At 37.4% G+C, this 25,233-nt stretch overlaps 1 protein-coding gene across 1 annotated transcript in view; it reads right to left on the bottom strand.

Moving 5' to 3' along the window:
• The window catches only part of WDR7 (WD repeat domain 7), a 312,876-nt gene that overhangs the window by 223,100 nt on the left and 64,543 nt on the right, over window positions 1-25,233 (bottom strand). Inside the window, 3 exon segments of the mRNA XM_025198163.1 lie at window positions 17,496-17,619; window positions 20,178-20,296; window positions 23,417-23,506. Of these exon segments, the coding sequence (XP_025053948.1) occupies window positions 17,496-17,619; window positions 20,178-20,296; window positions 23,417-23,506 (333 nt within the window).

Below are 25,233 nucleotides of genomic sequence, written 5' to 3'. Positions count from 1 at the left end.
CGCTCAGATGTTATATAGTTTTCCTTCCTCTTTATTACCAAGAGCATTTGCATGAAACAGGATCTTAGTTTTTAAAACAGTTCATCTGGTCCTGCTGCTTATTCTTTAAAGTCATAATCCTCTCTGTGACATCACAGTTGGCTATATAAAAGAGGAAAAGAAAATAAAGTGTGATGCACATTCATAACTGCTCTCAAATAATTTATTTAAAAAAAAATCATTTCTGAGACAACAATAACTTCAACATGCCCGTGAAAAAATATCCTAATCATGACAGTTAATCAAATTGCTTTGAGTAACATCTTATTCCCACTTAAATATATGCTCTGCATTCTCGTTCAAGATCACTGTAACTAGTAGTGAAATTCTATAAGCCAGTGACTTATTTTAATGGTGTGCGTGGGATGTTTTTTTCTTGCACTTCCACACTGATTACTTTCTCCAGACATCAATTTATCTCTGTCAGAAGAGGCCTATAATTTCATATTTTTATGGTCGCCATGTTAATTGGGCAACCACTATAAGTGCTGGTATCACTAGTATTTCTGGCTTCCCTACTACAAGGTGACATATAAGCCTCTGGACAGGCAGTGAAATAATGTTGCAAACAAACAAAACACTTTTCCCAGCAAATCATGAACTAAACATATGTAGCAGAACTTTGCGGAAGATGGTATCACCTTTGCCCCCTCTCTCAGAAATCTAGAGCACTTCTTAGAAAGCTGGTGGTAAAATACATCACTTTTAAAACAAGATTCATGCTTTTAGATTTCGATAGTCATATGGCAGATGACTGAATATTAACTAAGGATAAAGTTTATAGTGTTTGTACATACAAAACAAATCCACTGTTTGAATTTAGCATCCGTTTTCTAGCCCTTTTCCTCCCTACGCAGAGAAGTCTAACACATTTCCTGTTGGATGGTTGGCTTCTTTCTCCTCCTCGACAACCCCAGTGTCCAAAAAGTTTAATGACAATTTATACCACACCAGAGACAGATAAAAAGCTTCAATTAATTACTTTCCAACTATACTAATAACACCAGATGCTAAAGATAACAGGGTTTATTAGTAAATTTTATTACATGACAACCCTTGACCCCAAGAATTTATTATTCACCAAAAAGGATTGTAAAAAGTAAAATAAAAAGTGAAGGTCAAGAATGCAACCTCAAATGAGTATAGCATAAATACATGCAATAGAAGTAAGCTGTTACACTTGATCATGTACAGTACCACTAGTGGCTTCACATCACTGCACCACTTACAAGTTGTAACTCTTTGATTTTCATGGTTTTGGAATATATTGGCCAACATTTCATATTCTCTATATTTAATTAACAATATCTAAGTAAATGAAGTAATTGGCCATACATTTAACAATTTATGTACATCATTTCTAATGTAGCATATTCCAAGGTTCATTTCTACTAACTTTCACCACTAAACCCAGATCCAAAACTGCCTATACCTACTTTACCATCTAATCATAATAAAAAACAAACCTACAATCAAGTAACCATGAAAAATAAACATGTATAAGGGGAAAAATATTTTAAGATCTGTTGACCTCATAAAACAATTCTTCCCCTTCAGTGCATTTCCTTCCAATTTTTGTTCTCACTTCATGTTCCATTCTTACCACAGCTTCTCCTCCTCCTGGAATTCAACAAAAACCTACCTGTTTAAAGCCCTACTTCAGTAAAGTGATCAAGAACATATGCAGCTTTAACCACATGAATGCCTAAAGTAACTTGCTGAACTGGGGCCCCAAGTCTGTAAACTGACCTTCTGCAAAGCCCCACTGAAGTAAAGTTTGAACACCTAGAGCAGCTTGTAAGATCCAACGACAAACTGCAGGCTTTTTGTTCTTAAATCTATACACAATGAGACAAACATGGAAGCAATAACTAATAAAGACTCTAAACAGCAATTTAAAATTCATGCTAACAATACTGCAAAATAGTTGCATACAATTAATGCTGACATGTCAAAATGTGTACCATTTATTGTGCAGCGGATCTTATAAGAACCACATGAAGCAAGAGACAGTAGTGCAGACAAATCAATGTTAAGTTTTATTTTTCTAAAAAATATACATGTCTCGTAAATATGCTGGGCCAGCTGCTTTCCGTTATACTAGTAAATCTCTACTGGCTTCAGAAAAGCCTCAACTCCACTATTCAAAACCCAGCCATGATACAGATGTAACTACTGACTTCAACAGGGATGCACAAATATTAGGGAGAATGCACTTTATCCCTCTGATTTTATAAATATATGTGTTTAAATGAAGTATGTATCTACATAAGATTTTGGGGTAGATCATGAAAGTTGTTGCATAATCTTTCATTTAGAATTCTATGGGAGTCTCAGAAATGACAAATTGCTATTAAATTGCAAAGGAAACACACTTTCATATACTGTAATAATTGTAATGCACCTACAGGAGCATGTTGTTATTCCAGTACATTACACTGATTAAATCTTACAATTCATTTTAAAGACTATTCATATCGAAGAAGTGATTTAGAGGGGAAAAATGCTGAATTAACTTAGGAAGAAGCAATCACTATCTAGAGTAGGGCTTTTAAAAAATTATAAACAAACATATAAAAATAATGAAAAATAAGAGTAAAACAATTTGGCAGATCTAGAGAGAGAATAGCTAAAATAAATGTTCAAAGAGTAAAACATTTGGCAGATGAAAAATAGCAGAAGAGGAAACAGACAACCATACAGAGAACATAACTATTTTATGTCAACTACTAAAACTCTCAGCTGCCTGTCAATTTACTGTGGAGCATCCAGGTACAAACTGATTGCATACACATTAGAAAAAAGCACAAGTAGGTTTTACAGTACTTTGTAACGTAACTGTAGTTAGGTTAGTTACAAGAACAAACAACACAAATCCAGAAAACTTAACTTGCGCTATAGAATTTTAATTTAGTCCAATTATTGCCTTAACACATTTAATATGCTGTCATAAAATACTCAGTCATTCACTAAAAAAACCACAGAGTGTCGTTTATATTTTTTTTTCTTGTTTGTGCAAAGTCTGGCTTTTCCAGCTTCTATAAAAGTAAAGCAGGGTGGTATTTCACAGGTGTAAGACATAAGATGCATGTCAGTGTTTATGTCAATTTGCATACTTAAACATTTTCTTCCAAATATTTTTACATTTTACCATATATGTTTCAGCTCTTATTGTAGATAACAGTAAGAATAAATTTTGCAAATGAGAAATGGAATGGAACGGTATGCCACACCTTGGGTAGTTAGAAGATATACTTGTAAATGCAAAGAACTGAGGAAAGTCCTATAGTCCATACTATGAAAAATTCAAAATGAAAATGAATGCAAGTTAATGAACATAATTAATTTTAAATATACTGAAAATACGACTGGCTCCTTAGTAAATCACAACACTAGCTGGCACAAAAGTGTTAAATAAAAAGTAGTAGTATTAAGCTCAAAACTAGTAGACTATACCTAGCAAGAGTTTCCCTTTTCTTTTACCTATAAAATGAAAACTATTTGGTGTCAAACTTCCATCTTAAAGGCAAAGGCAAGACTCCACCCTGTATAGGAACATTATTGTGATACTTTTAGTATTTTTTTAATAAGTCCATTCTTCATATTCCCCAATGTTTTTCTTTTCAGTCTGATACTGAACACTGTGGACAGCACAACTATGTCGTCTACTTAATGAAGCCTAGATCTTTTGATTGGCTTTAATTAACTTAGACCGCATTGAGGTGTAAAAAAATAAAATAAAATAAAAAAAATCAGCTTCTCCCTTCCATTGCATGTATTGACAATTCATTCACCAACCAACATACTATCCAACTGCCTAAATCTTAGAAACTCTAGACATCTGTAGGCTCTTCTGTATCATAGACTAAATTAAACCCTTACTTGATTTGTTTTACCTTACTTTGATCATTTAAAAAACAATTAAAACAACATTATTTTGGTAAGCATTCTTGAGACATTTATTCTTTTTTATTTTTTGTCTTTTAATTACTTCGTAATCTGTAACAGTAACCTGTAAAATCTGTTTACTCTTTTTCCCCAATACCCTCCAGCCCCTCTTGCTCTCAGAATATTCACTCAACCAGATGAAGGATATCCTTTATAAAAGAATAATGAAAGTCAAAATAAAATGGTATTGATGAATACTCCTTACTCAATATTTTGTGTCTCTCTTCAAAGTATTCTGGTGGATTGGCAAATCATGATTCTCTTTTAAAACCAAAAGTCACGATGGTTCTCTCTTTTCAATATTATGCTTAGCTAGACCTTTTTTAGAAATGTATTGTAATCATAGTTTCAATCAACGTACTTATCAGTATTTCAATTGCTAAGATTGGCCTAATATTCTTTATAATAGGAACATTATTTGCTATGCTGCAGTCTGCTAATTGGTTTTAATTAGGCCACATATTAGCTTTAAAGAGCGGAGCCCCTGCAAACAAACAGAAACAGCAAACAGGGCAGTTTGCAAGCAGTTCAGTGGGAGCAAAAAGAGGAAGAGGAGTCAGCCACCAGGCCCCAGATCCTGCTCTAGGAAGGTAAATGAGTCAGGGGCACCTGTGCGTTTAGCTTGCTGAGTATTTGTTTGGTGGGCTGTGTTTTTGGGCCTGTGCTGATTTGTTGGGAATGCTGCTACCCGAGTGATTGTGGGGTGACTGCTGCCTATGCCTGACAAAAGCTCCAACAAGGGGGCAGACCCAGTTCAGGCCCCATAAGGTATAAAAGGAGACTCCCCAAATGACCAAGGGCAGCAAACAGGACAGTTTGCAAGCCATTTGCAAGTCAGTTTACAAGTCAGTTTGCCACCCACATCTTTGAAGGGGAACCTTTAATGTAAGCTCTTTCTTTAATTAAAAGTAGCTAATCTACATACATTTAGCGTAAGTAGCTAAAACTCAGCAGTTAGACCAATACTTAAGTCCCTGCTTAACTAGAGCAGAGGTTCCCAACCACTGGGCTGTGGCCAGGTACTGGGCCACGGAGGGTTGGCTGCCGGGTCATAGCACGGGTCCCCCGCTCGGTCAATGGACCAGGTCCTCAAAGAATCCATTTCTAAGTACTCGGGGGAGAAGGTGATTAGGAACAGTCAGCATGGATTCACCAAGGGCAAGTCAGGCCTGACCAAAGTGATTGCCTTCCATGACTAGATGACTGGCTCTGCTAATGCGGGAAGAGCAATGCATGGGATATACTTTGACTTTAGCAAGGTGTTTGATATGGCCTCCCACAACATTCTTGCAAGCAAGCTAAAGAAGTCCAAGTTGGACGAATGGATTGTGAGGCTGAATCTCCGAATCCAAATTGAATCAGAGGCTCAATTAAAAGGTCGGAATTGATCTGAAGCTCTCCAAATTGATTCAAAAAAGACTCGGAGAGCTTCAGTGATTCGGGCAGTCCCTGCCCACTGCAGCAGGGACCTGGACCCAGACTTCATCTCCTATGGCTGCCCTGCCCGCCCCAGCTCCCAGCCCTTTAAGGAAAAGCCCCAGTGCTTACCAGATGCTGCCAGGCAGGGTGGAGGGGGTGATCCCTGCTGCCCCACACTGCATGGAGGGACTGCCAAGAGCCCTCCATGCCCCCCCCACTCCTCCAAGGCTGCCCCGCCTGCTCCAGCTCCGGCCCTTTAAGGAAAAAAACCAAACAAAAAAACCCAGAACTCACTGGCTCCTGCAGTGGCCTCAGGGCTTCTGGGGGCTCATGCAGAGCGCCCCCCCACACAGGGTGGGGCAGTGGGGAGCTGCAGGGATTGCCCCCCGCCGGGCAGGAGCCAGTGGGTCAGCGCTTTTTTTGTTGTTTTTTTCTTAAAGGGCCGGAGCTGGGTGGGCGAGGCAGCCATGGGGGAGGGGGGGGGTCATAGGTGGGCGAGGCAGCCATGGGGGAGGGGGGGGTGTCATAGCAGAGCCCCCCACATGGCACAGGGCAGTGGAGGTCAGTGGGGATCACCCCCCACCCAGCAGCACATGGTGAGTCAGGGCTTTTTTTTCCCCCCCAAAGAGATGGGAGATGGGGCAGGGAGGGCAGCCTTTGCCAGGGCTGGGAGAGTGGGTAGGGGATGGGGCCTGTGTGATTTGGAGATTCAGCAGCAGACTCATCTTCAAATCAGATTCAGCAAAATCAATTTGGGACAGTGATTAGAATCACCGGATCGAATCACTGTCCCCCAAAATCGGCTGAATCTGAAGCGAATACTAACCGCTTCACACAGGCCTAAACTGTACCATAAGTGGCATAAGTAGACGCTTTGTTTTGCATATGGTAGATCCAGCAAGAAAGCAGAGCAATGGACCAGGGAGGGGATGTGGATAGGTGTGGCATTTGGGAAGGACACTGGACTTGCTTTATGGTATGCCAGCCAAAAGGGGTGGCCCCTGCTGATTTACCACATTTTACAAAGGTGGAAAACTTAAGCACAGCTAAGTGAACTGACTTGTATAAGGGTTTGCACTAAGGTAGCGGCTGAGAAAGGAATGGAACTGAGATTGCCAAGACTCAGTCCAATATGCTCTCCATTCAGCGACATTGCTTCCTTGGGGGAGGCTCTGGCATGCTGTTAAAGTCTGTGGTAGAACAAAGCAAATATATTTTTAAAAAGCTTCCTAGACACTTGTCTCTGCAATGGAACATGTTCCCGTATTTATGTGCAGTTTTGTAAAGCACTTTATTTCCATTAGCATTAAAAAAAAACTTCAGTTCTTCAGCAAATCAGCTAGAGACTAATGGCACAAATCAATATCATACTGTTCAAAGCAACTAATATTAGGTCATTCATTATATGCAGTACTCACCACTACAACTAAGGCTCTGCCAATGATTATGTAATCAACTCCATTTTTAGGGAGTTTTATACATTAAAAAATTGTGTGGTTAAACTTGAGAGTTTCGCAGCAGAGGTAACTATTTCTTTTTAACTTGATTTAAGTCATTTCAGCAATTCCTAAACTACCAAAGCACTTGCAAAAATAACTGGGAGTTTTCTTTGATCTTTCATATTTAGACAAAAAACAGCAGTTTACTAGATCAAGTAGTTGCACTAAAATAGGCATTACAGTAGTACTGCTTTTTAGAGTACTGAAGAAAAAAGCCAAGTTGAAAGCTGCTATAACACATGTATAGTCATTTCCTTAATAAGAGTTGTAAATAATGCTTTTTATCAAGTGGGACAAAACCCCTTGATGAACTAACCTCTCATTTTCTTTAGACCCTAGAATGCTCAACCCCAGTCTTGTGAAACTAAGTTACAATTGGTATTAGAAAAGTTTTCATGTCAAACATTTCAAAAATCTAAAGGTAGTGTCAGATCTTTTTTAAAGAGGACAATGGGAGGGAAAGTGATTTTATGCAGCATAACTTCTGTTATAATTCCAGAGTTAAACAAAGTAAGAAGCACCAATTCTGAAACACTTTCCTTTTATATACAGAGAGCATTACTTGTTAATGAGAGAGAGAGAGAGAGACAGAATGTTTTAGGAAAGTCTAAGTCTGGAAAATTTCCGTTGTTTCCAATTAATGAGGTCCACAAATCTCTTCTAATAGATGATGTGTCCACTTCCTTGTAGACTGGGGACAAAACTAGACCACCAAAACCACTCTCATGTGCACACTCTTTTGCAAGTGGTGCTCGCTGTTGCTGGGGAATGCTAACTTTCTTGAAATTTCTCCAACAGAGAACTTTCACAAGCTAAAAAAAAAAAAAAAAATCAGTTGTACTTTTATTCTTCTTAAGTAGACTAGTACTTTATAAAATATACCTAACAATTCTCTCACTGCAGAGCATTGCAAATTCCTCAGTAATGAAAACAAACCTATATGTTTGAATGCCAATTTTCATTTCTGTTCTGGAATATCAGTTTTCCACTGCCCCTTCTTCCAACAGTATTTCCCAGATCTGAAAGCCTATAATACAAAAACTGCCCCATTATGAAGCAAACGATAGATGTTTTAAATCAGATAACGGCACTTCCCCAGGTATCAGGCGACTGGAAATGGGCAAAAATGTTCCCATGATTCTTGCAGAGCCCAGAGTTCACCCTTCTTTACAACATCCAGTCACCTCAATTTGATCATAGCTATCAGAAGCTAATGGCTCCCAAACTGAAAGATCCTGGGACCACTTAGGTATCTGTCCACAGATGGGGCTGTCTGAGTGTCATAGGAGGCAGCTGATCTTGCTTCATCAACATATATCTATTCCAGCTACCATGCACAAACTGGCATTTTCGCCCTATGTACTTCACAGGCTGTTTCAACTTGCTAAACACAGTGTACTCTTTTCTTTAACATCATCAGGGGACAGAATTGTAAACTGATGTGTCCAGTGACACTGAATAGCCTCAAACTTTCATAAAGGTCTAAGAAAGCCAAGAACCAAACTCACCTCTGTTTAATCCAGTGTTCAAATACCCTGGCATAAGAGATTTGTATAGCACTGATCTTTTCAGAGAGCAGTTATTTCACTGTGGGGTTTTTAGACTGCGAGGGATCGTAACTGCACACTATCCATCCCTGTTACCACTGCTAAAGAAAAGGACTCAGAGGCACATCAGTTGTGAGATGACAATTTGGGAGTTTTGTGTGTCATTCCACTGGTCTGATGCCAACAGTACTCAGGTCCAAACAAAGGGGTTGAAGTGATACCTGCCTAGACTTGGCTGCTTACAGGTATGGGCAAACTACCAACTAAAGCAAGTTAACAGAGGTAGAGATTATCTGAAATGGCTAATATAATAAAATACATCTCATATAACAAGGAGGTGACTCAGGAACACTGAGATCCCGATTGCCAGGACAGAAAGTGACATTTACCTTTAGCAGTGATATCGGGCTAACTTTAGATGGGTGCACAAACCCTTTGGTTTTATACAATCAAGTAGAGAGCTACAAAGAACTAAAGAATAGTCCATGAGGTCCCTTATTACCTGATATTCCTCTGCATCTGAACTGTTCTCATCATCACTTCACAGTAACTGGAGGTAGCTGTGGAGCATAGCAGTCTCCAGCAAAAGCTGGAAACAATAGGTTGGACATTAGGGTACAGTGATATACAGCAGCAGCCGGTAACAAAAGCCTGATATTTTCTCAGTTTTTAGATGTAGCTCTACTTCCTCAGAGAACGTGAGGGATAGACACTACTCTGCCTTGTTGAGCAAAGCAGGAAATGCAAAGCCTTCTTTTTGCTTCTAGTTTGCTTTGCCCTAATCCTCTCCTTAAGGACTACCTGCAAATACATATAGGGAAACTGAACTGAGCAGGTGATGCCCTTCAAAGACAAATGCTGCCCTGAAAATGGATTACATTGAGCCAACTGTTAAGAAGAAATAAAATCTGGACTTTGCCTCAGAAAGGTTCTGCAACAGGAAGGTCTGGCTGAGCCACTGCATGCTCGGGAGGGTGGAAAGTCTGGAAAGATATTCAGGGAGACTCGCTTTTTTACCAGAACCTGGCAGGTTTGGTCCACGTGCAAACAGGCTGACATCTCCTGGAACTACGCTGCTGGCAGAGTAATAAACAATACATTATTTTTTCCAAACACCCCCGCAACCCGTCTTTTCCTTTAACAGTTAACTGCTGAAAACAAACCCTTTCCTATGCATGAATACTGGAAAGAATGATATCTGCCTACATCTAGAACACATTTCTTAAGTGTGTACTATCCTGTATGCATAAAGAATAATCATCTTAACTAGGGTTCCTCATGTATAAGCAACAGTAAATAGCTACTTTCTTGTTCTCTTTGCAAATCTTCTAGCTAACTCGGAAGAAAATACAATAATCAAGGACACACAAACGAAACCTGGAATAGAAGTTTTACAATTTTATTAAAGTGGCAGCAGAGTTAACCAAAAGTTTGGGTTTTTTTAAAAGAAAAAACATATTTCAGCTCATAATATCGTTCTTGTATCTATTATTTCTGCTTACCAGTAGATTTTCAAAAAAAATATTCAGTCCTCTTTTCAAGTTCCCTGAACTTATTTTATCAATAAGTGGAGACAATAGTTAATTTAAACATTATGACTGAAATCCTAACCCCAAAATTCTACTGGCTTCTGTCGGAAAGGATTTCATCCTCTTGGTATTAAAACCTTAATTTAGTCAAAAATCAATTATATTTTAAATGCATAAAGCCCATATATTTCACATTAACAGCAGTTTTATGTTTGTCAGTTATTTCAGTTAAATGTGAGCTTTCCAACAAGCTGCAAGAGGAATAATATCTGTACCTACATTATTTCACAATAGTTTTATATAAAAGTATTTGTTGCAGGCAAAAAAGTCTGCTGCTAGTTTTATGTTCACTTAACTCTCTTAAAAACAAGCTACTTTGTCTTGATCTGTCAGACTTCCCACTTCAGCACTTTCGTGTAGTCTTCATTTCTACATTTTCATACCTTTTACTACCACTTATGCCCAGTTTTTGACCAAAAATATGATTCTTCCTTTCATGTTTTTACCTTACATGTCAATGTTTATCATGTCTCATAATAGCATACCTAAAATAATCTTTCTGGTCCCTTAATTTTTATTTATCTTCTTCAAAATCCTTCCAGCTTGTTAACATTTTTCTGAAGAGGACAAAAGTCTACACTGCTGTGTCATATCTGTCATCCAGAAGGATCACAAACTCACCAAACAATAATGGGATGTTTCTATTATCATGACCCAAAATTGCACAGCGTTCACTTTTATTATTCTGCAAAATGAAATCCTATTTCTTGTTCCCCATCACGGTTCTTCAGTACTACTGCTTTCACAGTAGGTTCCTACCACTGGATATCTATTTCAGATTATTTGTCCAGTTGTCCTAGAACGGAATTTTCTTGAGTTGAATCTTACTAATACTTCCTCCTCAAATTTCTAACTTTTCTAGCTTGTTCTAGTTGGAACAACTTTTGCTTTTGAATCAAAAACAAATATGACTCTTTAAACTCCTGTTTAAGCAACAAGCAATGTGGAAACATACAAATATCAACTTTAAAATACTGGTTTATCCATATTTACTAACAAAATACTTACTGCTATTTGTGAATACATAAATTCCCCATGGCTGCTAAGAAAACAAAATGGGACTGCTCTAACCTCATTAAGAACGCAAAGAAAAAGAGACAACAGGAGCAAAAGGCTTTGCTTCCAACTGATGCAAATACACAAACGTGATGCTGCATGCTCCTTTGAGAAGTTTTCGGACTTTAAATACTTAAGTAACTAGCAATAAATGTTAATACAAAGAACTAGGATGGGAAGGGAAAAAGCCATTGATGCTTATTTTTAACTGACATTTTGAGGGAAACTAGTCCTTTTCAGGGAACAATAGAATAGACCACTGACTTAGGTAAGAAAGTACCATACAAAATTTTATATACATCTGCATAAAATATAAATAATTGTCTTTATGATCTTGCACCTGAGAACATCACACAGCATCATTCAAGAGGGAAGACATTAGTAACCATCAGTAGTTGCTATAGCAGCCGCTCCTTAGAATAAAGGGCAACTACCATTGTATTCTACAGTCTGAATACAACTCACCTCATAAAAAGGTCAATTGAAAAAATAAAAACCAAATATACAGAATGGCATAAATGTATCTGCCACTATGAATCAAGGCTTTTCTACATGCATACACTATGTGCCACTACTTCTCATTCAGTCCTTGTTTTTTGTGTTTAACTGTGTCATAACAATTCTAGTAATAACACACATGCTATAGCTTTTGCTAAAGGCTATAATTAACAAGAGCCTGATTTTCTAAATGGTATACAAGTCTTAACACCATTTTAAAGTACTGTGTATCATGTAATTTATGCATCCAATTTAGATTTAATAAGATTATTATGTCTTTCAAAAAAAAAATCAATCTGCATTTAACACTAAAAGCTCTCACTGAATAGAAATTAAATTTTTCCTTGGACAAAGTGTCATCTTCAGAAAAACATACATCTGATTTTTTTTAAGCAGATGCATTTTTATTTTGAGACATGTAATAGAGAATAAGAGAATTAATAACTCTTTGAGGCAGACATATTTTATTATTACAAGACAAAAATAATAAAGGAACATTTTTTAGAGAAGTTCTTAAGATTTGAATGGAAGATCTCATAAAGCAAAGAGGTTGGCAGCCTCCCCATGCATATGTTATTCTCTTGCTATCCATGAATGTACTCAACTAGTTCTGAAGAAAAGTAAAACTACTCAAGTAAATTGCTCCTTATATTACATAGATATGGCATACGCATGCCCATCTTACTGATCATTTCTCTGAATTAATCAAATCAATCGGTCAGCGATTGATTCATTCCCTTTAACTAAACAAGACTGAAACTGTCCTGTCTGACTTAACTCCAGAATAATGCAGTTAAGAGGAATTAATGAAATTACTTATGTATTACTATATCTGTTTACTCTACCTTACAAAAAGAACCAGGTAGATGAAGGAAAAACTACTATGATAAGATGATAATGTCAAATACCAGTGATATCAGGAATACAAAAGTAGATTGGATAAAGAAGGCCCGAAAAGAAGAGAAGTAGTAAAAGTTGGCTCAGATTGAATAATAAGATGCAGAATATTTCAACTTCAGTTTGCTGTTTAAATCCAACACAGGTTGGTAATCTGTAAAACTCATTACCATATAAAAGCTGTTCAGTAGCTTGTGTGAAAGTTGGTGGGCTCAGTACAGTCTTAAGCAAACAGGGGGTCTTTTTGCATCATTAAGCTGCATGACAGACTCAGCAGAGGTCAAAGGTGAACATCCTTATTCCTAGAAGCAGTTCCTTCTGCTCAGGCATACTGGTGCACCAATGCAAAGGGTATTTTCTCTCCTACTACCATGCTATAAAGTTGTCCCACAGACAGAAGATGACTTTGGTTTACAATATCTCAAGACTGAGATCTTTTATTGCATTCATTATTTTTTTTTAAAGGAAGGCAGTTTGGGTGGAGTGAGAGGTGGGGGGGAAGAGGGGGAGAAACTGAAGATACCCCATCCTTACATATGGACTAAAAAAGTGGAACACTAATTTTTTTTTAGTATGGAGGTATTTTTAAGGGAAAATGCTAACAAGTATTTCACACAAAAATGTATAACGGTAGTGTTTAGAGTTTATATTTAAAATTATAAAAGCTCAGAGAAAAATTCTACAGAATGGCCTGAACGTATTTAATCATCATCACCACTGCTTCAGCAGTCTATAAAGCAGAACCACAGGCTCTAAAAAACATTGAGATGTATTAATATACTGCTGAATTGTTTGCTGAGTATATGGCAAAATTTCAGTATAGCGCCAAGGAAGCAAAAATAATATATTCAAATGCGTCTATCAGTTTCTCTCTGAACACTGGAACAAACAGATATGGCATTAATACTTCCTTAAAAGGCACAATATATTGCTTCAAAAGTGATCCACATGAAGTTAGTTATAATATGATATGCCATATCTGAATCTGTACAGATGGGTGGTCTTAGGCTCTGTCCCTGTGAACACCTACACACATGCTTAATTATAAGTCATGAGTAGGTTCCATGGATTTCAATACTTCTACTTATGTTTGTAATATTAAATACAGGCTTAAGAGTTTGCAAAATCAGTGCCAAAATGCTGAAAATGAAGGAATAATAAGAGATAATTCATAAGTGTTGATGTAAGATCCTTTGTTTTAGAACAGAAGTTATTGTACATAGAAAATTTTATCTCGTTTTGTTACATTAGCAAATTAAAAACAAAGTACTGTACTAGCTAAGTACAGTTTTTACTGGTAGCACATGGGTAGTCTCAATCTGTGAAGATGGTGTTTAGTGTTAAATTTAAATTAAACGTTTTTAAAACTCCAAAGAGTTTTTCTTGCTACACAAATCTTGCTAGTTAATTTTTCTTGCTAAAACAAGAAAAAAAAAAGTGACAAAAAGGTAGAGACTTATGTAGGCCCCCTCCATCCCACACAGGCTCAAGTCATACCCCTTTCTACTCCCCAACCCTGTGGGGCCAGGTTGGACTCAGTCTGCTTTCTGCCCCTTTTGTGCAGCTGGATAGGGCCTGCCACACCTACCTTGGGTGCTGGATCAGGATCACCAGCTGGATCCACCCACAGATGGACCAGGCACTGTCCATCCAGCCTGCCAGGCAAACTGGTTAAGCACCACTGTTGTAACAAATTCCAAACTCATATTAAAATTTGGCCAAAATATAAAATTTCCCTGTAGTTTCTATTAGATCCCATTTTTATTTCCTCTATTTTTTATCCAATGTCATCCTAGAAATTAGAGAAGGGAATAAGACCCTACTGTTCATCTATTTTATCCCTATGATTAGTGCAGACTAAACATTTGTGTACATTATTAAACTCCCAGATAGTCAGAGCACATTTTAGCAGTGTATGAAATTATCCCTATGTGATAGCAATTTTAGCTCTGTAGTCCTAATTAAAAAATAATTATTTATTACTACTGCTTGCACAAAAGAATACCTTGAGTAGTTGGCACAATACAACAAATTTCTATTACCCGTACAAAAACAAATCTTAAGGGAATCTCTGCCTAAACCTGCAATAAACTTAAGGCTCAGTGGCCCAAAATCTCAAGTGGTTGCTGTAGAAACAGCATTGACAATATATATATAAAAAAAAGATGTTAACAATTGGCTGTAGCAATCAATGTTTGAAGTAGGGAGATGCTATATTCATGGTCCTGGGTATGAGCACAAATTGCATATGACTGGAGGGTCTGGTGACAATGTGGTAGAGCTACTCATGGTGAGGTAGCTCCTATAAAATAACACAACGTTGCAACCTCCAGAGTAAGGGGAGTATAGGGCTCCTCAAAACTCTAGCCCCCACTGCCTTGTGGGTATACTCCTTGGCTGGAGAAAAGTTATGGGACACTCTGAGAGAAACATGCCTTGGCTGAGGTGTTAGGCAGTCAGCAGCAGTTCTTATCAGTTGCTCTCTGGCAAAAGTTACAGCCATCAAGGCACTGAACATTTGAACTTGGTCTGGTCTTTTGATTTTATCTCAATGGTCTAAAGGGAGAATGGTAGATCTTGGGCAGCCTCCACTCCTCCATACTCTTACCTAGGTGTACATATCAAAGTTTCAGGGTTTATCTTGTGAATCATGTTTACACATGCAACAGTGCTGACACTGGGTGGCAACCCAGAGCACCCTTGAGAGGATCTCAAGGCACCCCAGGGTCCCTTTATTGATAGTAAAATAAAAGTCAGTTTGTACTTGTGAACATATTTTCAATATTTTCCATTAAGTATGAAGACAGATATTTGATAGCTTATGTGAAATAGGAACTGTACTGAGATCACCAGACTAGGTCATCAGGTATTACAATACCACCCTAATACTCTTACTGACAATCTCAGTGGAGACAGTTACACATGCTGACTATCCTTCCCACTCTTATCAATGATCTCCCCAGCTAAGCATGCTTGTGGGCTGTGTGTAGAAGTCTGCTTTATCTAACACACCTGTGGTATATTTTCACTGAATAAAATATACTTATTTTTCCAGGCTCTCTCTGATGCAAGTAGAAAGGCCCTTGTGTTTATTAAAATCATACTTCAAGGATGAGCTACAGGATGAAGACTTTAATCACTTCTCTTCTAACTTGTCCCACAAAATTTATCTGTACAGGCAACCCCCACTTAATGCTGTTTCGCTTGGTGCTATTTCGCCATAGCGCTCATTTTAAACTGATACCAATTCCACTTAACGCTCAGCAAGTTTTGCTACGACGCTCACGGGCATTGTACAGCTGGCACTGAAACTGACGCTGATCCTGGCAGCCCTGATTCTGGTGACTTTACAGTGATTTTGGTGGCTTTAGAAAGTGAAAAGTGAAAGTGAAAATGAAAGTTGGTGTCACTTAATGCTCAGTTTTTCAGGAACGAATTAAGAGTGCTAAGCAGGGGTTGCCTGTATGGCATTTTCAAAAGGTTCTGAAATGCATTTATCAAAACATCTAAGAAAACTTAGCTGGCAGAATATCTACCTCTCTAGTACAAAACAAGAGCTTTACGGGTACATTTTTTAAAAGCCTAAGTTCCATAACCAGAGGAACTGCAAGGAAAAAACCTACGTCTGACAGACTTTCAATGAGACTTGGGCTTCTAAGCACAGACAGGTAGATCTACAGAACGCAAGAAGGGCCATACGGAGACACTTCACACCCACATACAAGTTCCTGAACCATTCCCCACATACAAGTTCCTGAACCAGAAGCAGTGTAGCTGAAATGCTAACCTCATTGGTATACAGCTACACTGCTTCCATTTCAAGAGCACACATGCACTGACCTGATGAGGCTTGGCTCAGTATGGTGGTTCAATGCTTTGGCACATCACTGACTTGTTTCATAAAGTCGTGCCCTTACTAATTTGTTCTTTATTGAGAACAGCAGAGAATTACATTAAGTCTGATGCTTAATAACTAGTTAAGAAACGAGAGTGTTTGTTGTGGCTCCATCATTAACTCAAGGACAGCTAAAAGGAGAAAAGGGTAGTGACCACTTGCATGCAGTACTTCTGGAATGATTGATGGACCTGAACATACATATCAGCGGTTACAAAGCCATCTGTTGGCCAACTCATTACAATATCTAATCACTTACAGAGAAATGTCTTGCATCCATAGCTGAAGTTATCACTTAAAAAAAAAAAAAAATTATCTTCACTCTTGAATTGAAGCAAGGCAATCTAGCAAATACTTTTGGAAGTATATGGACAGACAATTGTCACTAAAGTCAAAGAAAAGAAGGACTTGTATTTGATTTTCCTCCCAACTATATTGAAAACTTCACAGAACACACTTTTAAACAACTATTTCAATATTTAACTGTGATCTTAATATGTAAACAGAACCAAGCTAAGCTTATATAGGACTCCATTACATACTTCAGCCACAAAGTATATGCTCATGAACATTTAAAAGACAATAGCATAGATTTACCATTTTTCTGGGGGCGGGAGGCAGGTTGGGGGTAGAAGAGGGGGTATTACAAAGGGAAATATTTATAAATGAACAAATACACTTTGATCTAGTAATGTCAGAGTTATTTGTGATAAAACTGTTGTGGTTTTTTTTTTTTTTTTTTTTTTTTTTTTTTTAAACAAGAGACTTTTTGAAAGCATCTTGTCCTAATTTTATCTCATTTTTATGGATTATTTGACAGTGTTCACACTCTCTCTCTCTCTCTCTCTCCCCCCCCCCCACACACACACACACAATTTAACTGAGAAACAGTTGTATAACAAAATCTGTGAGTGAGAAGGTGGCCAGTCATGAAAACAACATGTTAGGTTGACTTATTCAGAGTGTTAACATCCTGAATTCTGGGGTTTCGTTAAACAAATAAAACAACGTTCTGCTTTGTGCCAGTATTTGTAATCATTGTTTATGTATAATATCTTATTCATATCTTTTAACCAAATTAGTTTCAAATTAAATGTTGGGTACTTACGGGATAACACACTGTCAATATATTGTGGCAAATATGGAGCCCATGCATCAATTGTTTCTTTCCGTCCTGCCTGTTCAATTCTTCTCAGTTCTGCTAACAATAAGGCCTGGGCAGCTTCTCTTACCTATAAATAGGCAACCAGAATATTGTGCAAGCTCAAATCTCAAATAATATGTACTAATATTTTTAGAACGTAACCACAAAGTCGTTATTTAAAATAAACTTACAACAGAAATGACCTAAGCTAAAAACAAAATTAAGCTATGCCATTTTCCCAAAGAACATTAAAATGGGGGAGAGGAGGAATCAAGGCCTCAACCATTTTTTTTTGCAATGGGCCCTTAAATAAGGGGGAATGCAAGGATGTGCGGCCCCAGGAGTAAGCGAAGGTCCGAGAAGAGATTCCATGTCACAACTCAATCCCTGCTTCCCTTTGCTGAAGAATGCTGCATATATCATAACTGCTCCACTCACTCCTCACCTTTGCTCACTTGGCTTCCTGAGAGAAGAATTATTAAGCCCCACAGCAGCTGCTTTTCCTGCCATGAAGAGATCAGTACTACAGGTATGTCAAGCTAGGAAGTAAAGGGGAATGTAAAGGAGCTCAGAAGTCAGCTACAAACTGACACACTGATATTTATTAACAGATATAAGACTATTAAAATTTATCAGAAAAGAGGGCCTTCAATTCCTTTGGAGAAAGTTTCAGACTTTCTATACTCTTCCACACTTTCCCAGAATTAAACATAAATGTATGTTTTTCCAATTGGTTTTCTAAAATTCAAGCCAGCATAACAATAAATATAAATAAAATTAAAATTAAATTAAAAAAACACTGTAAAAAGTCATTAAGATGTAGTATAGCTCTTGCCTATTTCTTGTACATCCCAGAAAACTAAACAGCAGCCGTAGAGGAAACCCTTGGGATATTTCATGTTATTGAGAAAAAAAAAAACCTATTGTAAAACCAACAAATACACAATATCATTTAAAAGTCTCTCTTTCTGTTGTAAAATACTTTGAAATCTTCCAAAGGCAAGCATAATTGCTAGAGAGAGAAGGTATTTGGAAGGCCAATGATTTTAAAAGTGACTTGCCTAAGATAACAAAGAAAAAGAAGAAAACCAGCAAAACAATACAAACCTGATCTTTTCACACTTAAACGAATCCAGATGTTCTAACTACCAAACTTTGAGAATCTAATTTGAAACTGATTAACTGAGTGCACTATCTAGGAACAGAATAGTGTTGTATAATATCTAGCAATAGAACAATGGTTCAAAAATAAAAAATTCTGACTGTTTTTGCACAAATCACATTTAATCAGTGACAAGATTACTATTAACTATATTATGAGACTGCTTAAATTCTACAACATATGCCCCACTTTTTCTTCTAAAGCTGCACAATCATCAGAATTTTTGCCACTACAGCATAGGTGTGATGTTAAGGCCAGCTAGTCATTTATCAAACAGTAGGTACCAACCCATTCACTGACCACTGTACATACATTCCAGAAAACCCTGCCATCTCAGCAGCTTCTTGATAGAAATTGGGTAATTTTTTTTTTAAATCTTAAATACAACCCAGAAAATAGCAAAATAGGTTTCAAATATGTGCACTACATTTGTAATCCTTGTCCATCATCTCAAATTAAGAAAAAATAAAGATGCAAAAAGACTAATTCATGGATTGGCAATATCTGGCCTGTGGAACTAGAGGGCTTTGCCTGTGCTTGTGTCAGGTCTGGACAGTAAGGAGCTTCATCAGGGTCAGGCAGCTGGAAGCTGCACTGCCACCACTTCTTCTCAACCCCTGCTCCACCTGCTCTAGTGTGTGCACAGCTTTCAGCCACTGGGGAGCTGTGGCGGGGCTGGGTGGAGATGCAGCAGCAGTACAGTACAGATACAGGCAAACGCTCTGCTGCCGCTCTAACGCCAAAGCCCCATGGCCTATGTAACACCAGAGCCAAGTTATTCCAGCATGCAGCTTGTAATGGTTGCCAGTCACTGGCCTAACTGGTTAAGTGGAAAAGCAAGCATATTTCCTAAAATTGTATTAATGCTAATTTTCAATGTGAGAAACAAAACAGTCTGGATTGATAGTTTCCCCCATTTACTCGTTTTTCTAATCTCCAGAACATAAATGCAAGCATTTTAGAAATCTAGTTAAAAAAATAGATTAACTGTCTTAGTATAAAAATGAACCAAAACAAACTCACAACAGTTTCAAGCTTTTGTTTACATCCTGATGCTAAAGAGCATTGTTATGTATTTTAATGTTATGTGTTTTATAAAAAGGAGAAAACAAACTTCCTGAAACATTTAGTTAGTCAAAAGTTAATTTGCTAAATAGTCTGGATATTGGGGAAGCCAACATCTGACTTGACTTTTGCTAAATAGAAGAGCTTGTAGAAGTGCGGGCAGAACAAGAATGACACCCAGTGGCCAATTAGATAAATCACAGATTCATATTTCAATTAAAGTTCCTCATATATTGTTTTCTATGTAGATCTAACACACTGGTATAAGAAAGTGAGCCAGCCATCACCATTTTAAAAGATTACCTGCTGTTTGAAAGATATACCAGCTGTCCAATATTATACTTTTGCATCTGCAAACATAATATCTGTCACAAGCATAGACAAACAAAAAGGTAATGCAATTTACAAAGTAGTCTTACCTCCAAGCATCGATCTTGCCACCTGCGTGCAAGCATTTCAAGAAGAGGAGGTCTAAATTTATCCAATCCCAATAGATCAGGGAGCATGACACAGTGCATAGCAGCTAATTGACTCCATCCTGTTAAAACAGATATCTAGGTTTTAAACACAACAACCATGTAAGCAATTTTAACTGAAAAAGGTCAAATTGTTTGTATTTAACTATATCCAAAATGCCACACAATTAAAATTTGCTCTGACCACAGGCCTGGAATGAACACTTCTTCAGAGACCCTTATTTTAAGGACCACTACAGTAGTTAAACTGGTTGATGATTTGCCCCAGACAAGATGAATCTATCTTAGCAATTATAAAACACTTCTTCCTGTGCAGTGAATGTATTCATATAAAAAAAGCAGTATTATTTTTGCCATGTATGCAAATACACAGCTCCTGCTTTCAACCATTTCAAACAGGCATGCCAATTAAAACCAAAAAAATGCAATTGTGCAAGCTGCTCAGCAAAACCCGGAGTTTTTTATTTAAAAAAGAAAAAGAAAAAACACTAACTCCCAGAGACCTGGATTTATAAATGGCTTCAAAAACTTGTTAAGGAACATCACTGAGATCAAGAAAGGGCTATGTGTCAGTTAAAAGGAAGACCATCTGTTTGCCAATGTCATGCAGCAGGGGATTCTTTCTATGCTAATGGCTAACCCTATACAGAGCTCATGGAAATCAACAGGCAACTTTGGGCAATGGGCTACACAGATACTCATGGAAATCAATGGACAACTTTATGATTACAGTGGTGTTTGAATAAACCCTATCAGCTACAGGTTACAGAAATCTAACTGACTATCTGAGATCTAGATGCTGCAAAGCTCCAGCAGATCCAGATACTGCTGGAAAAAAACCTCATGTCAGACTTTTATATCCAATGAAGGCTCAATTGTTTTCTCAGGGGAGGATGAGGTTCCAAGTAACAGTTTTTCAATTCAAAACATCATGCTTAACTGTAATCATGCTTAACTTTTAATGTCCCCAACTCAAATATGCCCAAATGCTTTTAAGCACATATGCCACATTTGTCCCAGGATAAACCATTTTATCCCAGGACAAAGTGCAGGCATTCAGACATCCATGTCCATTGACCTAGGATAAATCCTAAAAGGGCTCACAGGGTAAGAATTCTAACAACTTATCATAGGACATCACAAAGTGTACCCAAATGGTTATCCCCGGATCACATTGCAGAATCAAATAGCAGAAAAGTGACTGCGCATTCAGCTGCTCACTAAAGTCTGATTAGAATGGAGCTCTGTATACACGTCAATCCCAAGATACTGCTATTCCAGGACAAATACAGGCACATCTTGTTCAGGGTACAACAAGTGCAACTTATGCTCTTAGCCTTTCTGTCTCAGGGACTATACATATAATAATTAAAAAAAGGAGCCAAGAAAAATCCCCAAATTGCAATTACAGTTATGTTTAAGAAAAAGCCACAAAATTCAAAAGGCAATGCAGCTCGGACAACTTGCCCACACATTATAATATGCATTACTTTACCATGCAAGTACAATACAGCCAGGTTACAATTATCTTACCAAACATTCTTCAATATCAGTGAAATTTTACTGTTAGCTTTTTTAATAAAGCTAATCAAACACAAATTGCAATTACAGTTATGTTTAAGAAAAAGCCACAAAATTCAAAAGGCAATGCAGCTCGGACAACTTGCCCACACATTATAATATGCATTACTTTACCATGCAAGTACAATACAGCCAGGTTACAATTATCTTACCAAACATTCTTCAATATCAGTGAAATTTTACTGTTAGCTTTTTTAAAAAAGCTAATCAAACAACAGCCACAGTATTCAGTAATCATGGACATTCCTACATGAAACTGATTATCATTTGTAACCAAACAACCTACTCACTAAATTCTGTTTTTAACACACAGTACTTGAGATGCAGTGACTCTGAAGTACCATACCACATATGCTTTAAAAACATCACAACAGTTGTACAATATAGCATTTTAAGCTTGTTTTTAACTTATTCCACACAGAATTTCTTTAAATGACAATCCTCACTCCAAAAAAGGACTCTCTCAATTAACTCAGCGGGGACTGAAAACATGGGTCTTCACATGAGCTCAGGAGACATCATAAAATTGAGCTTCTCGATCAGGGTCTAAATCTATGTCAATTTAGAACTGTATTGTCTGAACGTGAAAAGGCATCTAAAAACCAATAAAATACAAGCTAAAAACAAAGCTAGAACCTAAAAATCATTTTTAAAAAGCTGTTCTACAGTTCAGAGCACACATGCGTTTGACATGGCAGAAATAGCAGCAGCACAAATTTGTGCCACTGCTTTTTGCTGCTGTGCACACCCCTGCACTTGGGCTTTGGTGTGAGGCAAAATGCCTCACTTTGGGAAAACAGCTGTTTCCCTGATCCTTTTGGTTCCTGGTGTGCTGGAGGAGCTGAGGGACAACCAGAGGAGGGTAGAGACTCCAGCCAGCAGCCAGAGCATCTCTCTGGAGCACCCAGCCTCCGTGTCTGCTGACACATCCTACAGGAAGGTGCACCACACAATTTTTTTTTTTTTTTTTTAAGCGGGTTTTTGTTTAGTTTTTTTAAATAATGGGAGTTCCCGGTATCAAATTTGCAGCATGGCAAACAATTGCACGTGCGCCGCATGTGGTCTGCGGCACCTCAAACGGCTTTGAGGCACTGCAAACTGCACGTGTTCACTCATTTGGAAGCAGCCCAGAGATGCAAAATGCATACGCTGATGTAGGTCTGATGAGCCTGAACTAGACACACACATAGCAGAGGGGGCAGTTGGCATGGCTTTCCCCACTGAAAACCTCTCAGCTCTGGAACTTGCTCCCCTCCCTAGCCTAATAAGGCATCGAGTTTGTCAACCTTCAAGGCACATCCGTATTCCCTTGCTGACAAGAATGGCTTAAGAATGGTTTGAAATATAAATGATGTCCATAACCCATACATACTCATAAATTAAAGTATATGCAAGCAAAATCCAGGATGTGTGGACTAAAAACGATTCCTAAATGTTCTTACCCAGTGTTAGTAATAAAAGTTGCAAAAACCCCCTACAATATGCTGCCTTTATCTCACAAAGCAAATATGCAGATTAGATTAATGAGTCATGTATTAACAATGATAAAGAACATTAGTTGAAAGTAAAAGACAAGTAGATAGAAAATGAAGAAAGAATACCTTCATTTACTAAGAAACAGGTATGTAAAGTAGGAACAGGGTCAGAGCCAGAGTGACCAGCCTCAGTGCTAGCAGAAACAGCAGGAGCAACTTGAAGAGGAAAGAAGAAGAAATAAAGAGATAAACAGGAAAAATGAGGATAGCAATATCTGAAAAACTGATTAGCATTACTGAAAAGTAAAAGATGAAGCTGGAAGAAATTGTGAAGGTATTAAAATAAAAAAGATCTCTTGATTTTTACCAGAACGGCAACATCAGTGACCAAAAGACATGCAAATCACAGAAACAAATATACTAATGTAAACTCTTCTGAAAGACAAAAGCCGCTGTAGTAAAAAAGGCATTTCAAACATGTCTTAAAATATAGTGTGAATTCAGTTTTGCGGGGGTGCATCAACTATATGCAGCCAAGTTGGAAGTAGAATACCACCAATATAAAAGCACAAAGTGTTATTCCCATAACTGCTATTTAATATTTTCTCAGTATTAGTCACAAAAAATGGAAATAAATATACCCATAAATCAGGAGCCCCCTTTACCACTGAAAAAGTGCTTCCTACAGAATTTTACTTGTTTTAATTTGAGGCTCATTTTAAATATCTCTATTAACATTAAACAAAGCAGTAGATAAACTATTGGGAAAACCTATATATTGAAATACATAATGTACAACATAAAAAAAAGAGAATTACTCATGCAGGTAAGCAACTACAAAGTAATAGTGTACAATAATGTCAATAATAAACTACAGTATCTCTGGCTCTAAAGTAGCTATTTTGTAAACTGCATAATTTCTCAGTGCAGAGGCAGTTTAAAAACAGTAATAAATATTATAGTCTGACTAATGCTCCATGACTGGAATTAGCATATGAAAACACAGGCAGACCTTATGGCACATACATACTACAACCAGAGGTCAATGTTAAGATTTAGAGGTCACTATTTGACACTTCCTTCCTTTATAGAAATTACCATGTGTCATGCACAAGCATCTTCAAATTAATCCCTTTCCTTTATTCCACTGCAGAATAACAATAGGTTCAGGCTCCAGAACAGATTAAGCATTGTCTTCTGAATGGTATGTTTGCTTTTCATGCAGTGAACTTCTTTTGTCACTGTAGAACATCTGCATCAAAACTACTTTTTCTATAATTTCCACATGGATGCATTATGATGGCACGTGTAAAGCAACAGGACAACTAACATAACTCACTAAGCTCTTTTATTTGATGAAAAAAAATGTGACGAGAAAGGGTTTTATCATATTTGATTTATGAAAATAAATTGAGAATGAATTTAAGGTTGCAATTATTTCCAAAAAGAAAGTATGAAAAATTCCCCTAAAATGTCACTGCTTATATCAGTCACTGTAACTGAAAAGCAAGAACAGCTGGCTTAATAGCCCAGTGACATTGAGTTCTAGGGATCTTAAGACACTTACTGCTCTAATTAAACCTCCACTAAAGGATCTTTAAAAAGTAGTGGCAACAGAAGTCCTATATCAAAAGTTTCTGTTGCAACAAGGAGAGGAAAATACTGAAGTCACCTTATGATAAAACCTAGAAATGTAAAACTAACGATGAGGAAAGTAAAGAAAATCCAAATTCCCATAAAAATATATTAGAAGAAAAATCCCATTTGAAAAAAAATACAGATGGCAACTTAATTAACATCACACAAAGTGACAATTTTAAAATAATTTAAGAGGAGAACATCGTTCTATGCTATATGTTCTATATATTCCATGCTCTATGCTATACATTCTGTGACAGGAACACATCATTTTATTTCTATGTACTACTTTTTTGTGGTTTAGG

The sequence above is a fragment of the Alligator sinensis genome, unplaced genomic scaffold (assembly GCF_000455745.1).
Source record: "Alligator sinensis unplaced genomic scaffold, ASM45574v1 scaffold701_1, whole genome shotgun sequence".
Lineage (NCBI taxonomy): Eukaryota > Metazoa > Chordata > Crocodylia > Alligatoridae > Alligator > Alligator sinensis.
Note: the sequence above shows the minus strand (reverse complement) of the source record. Positions and strands in the feature narration are given on the sequence as shown.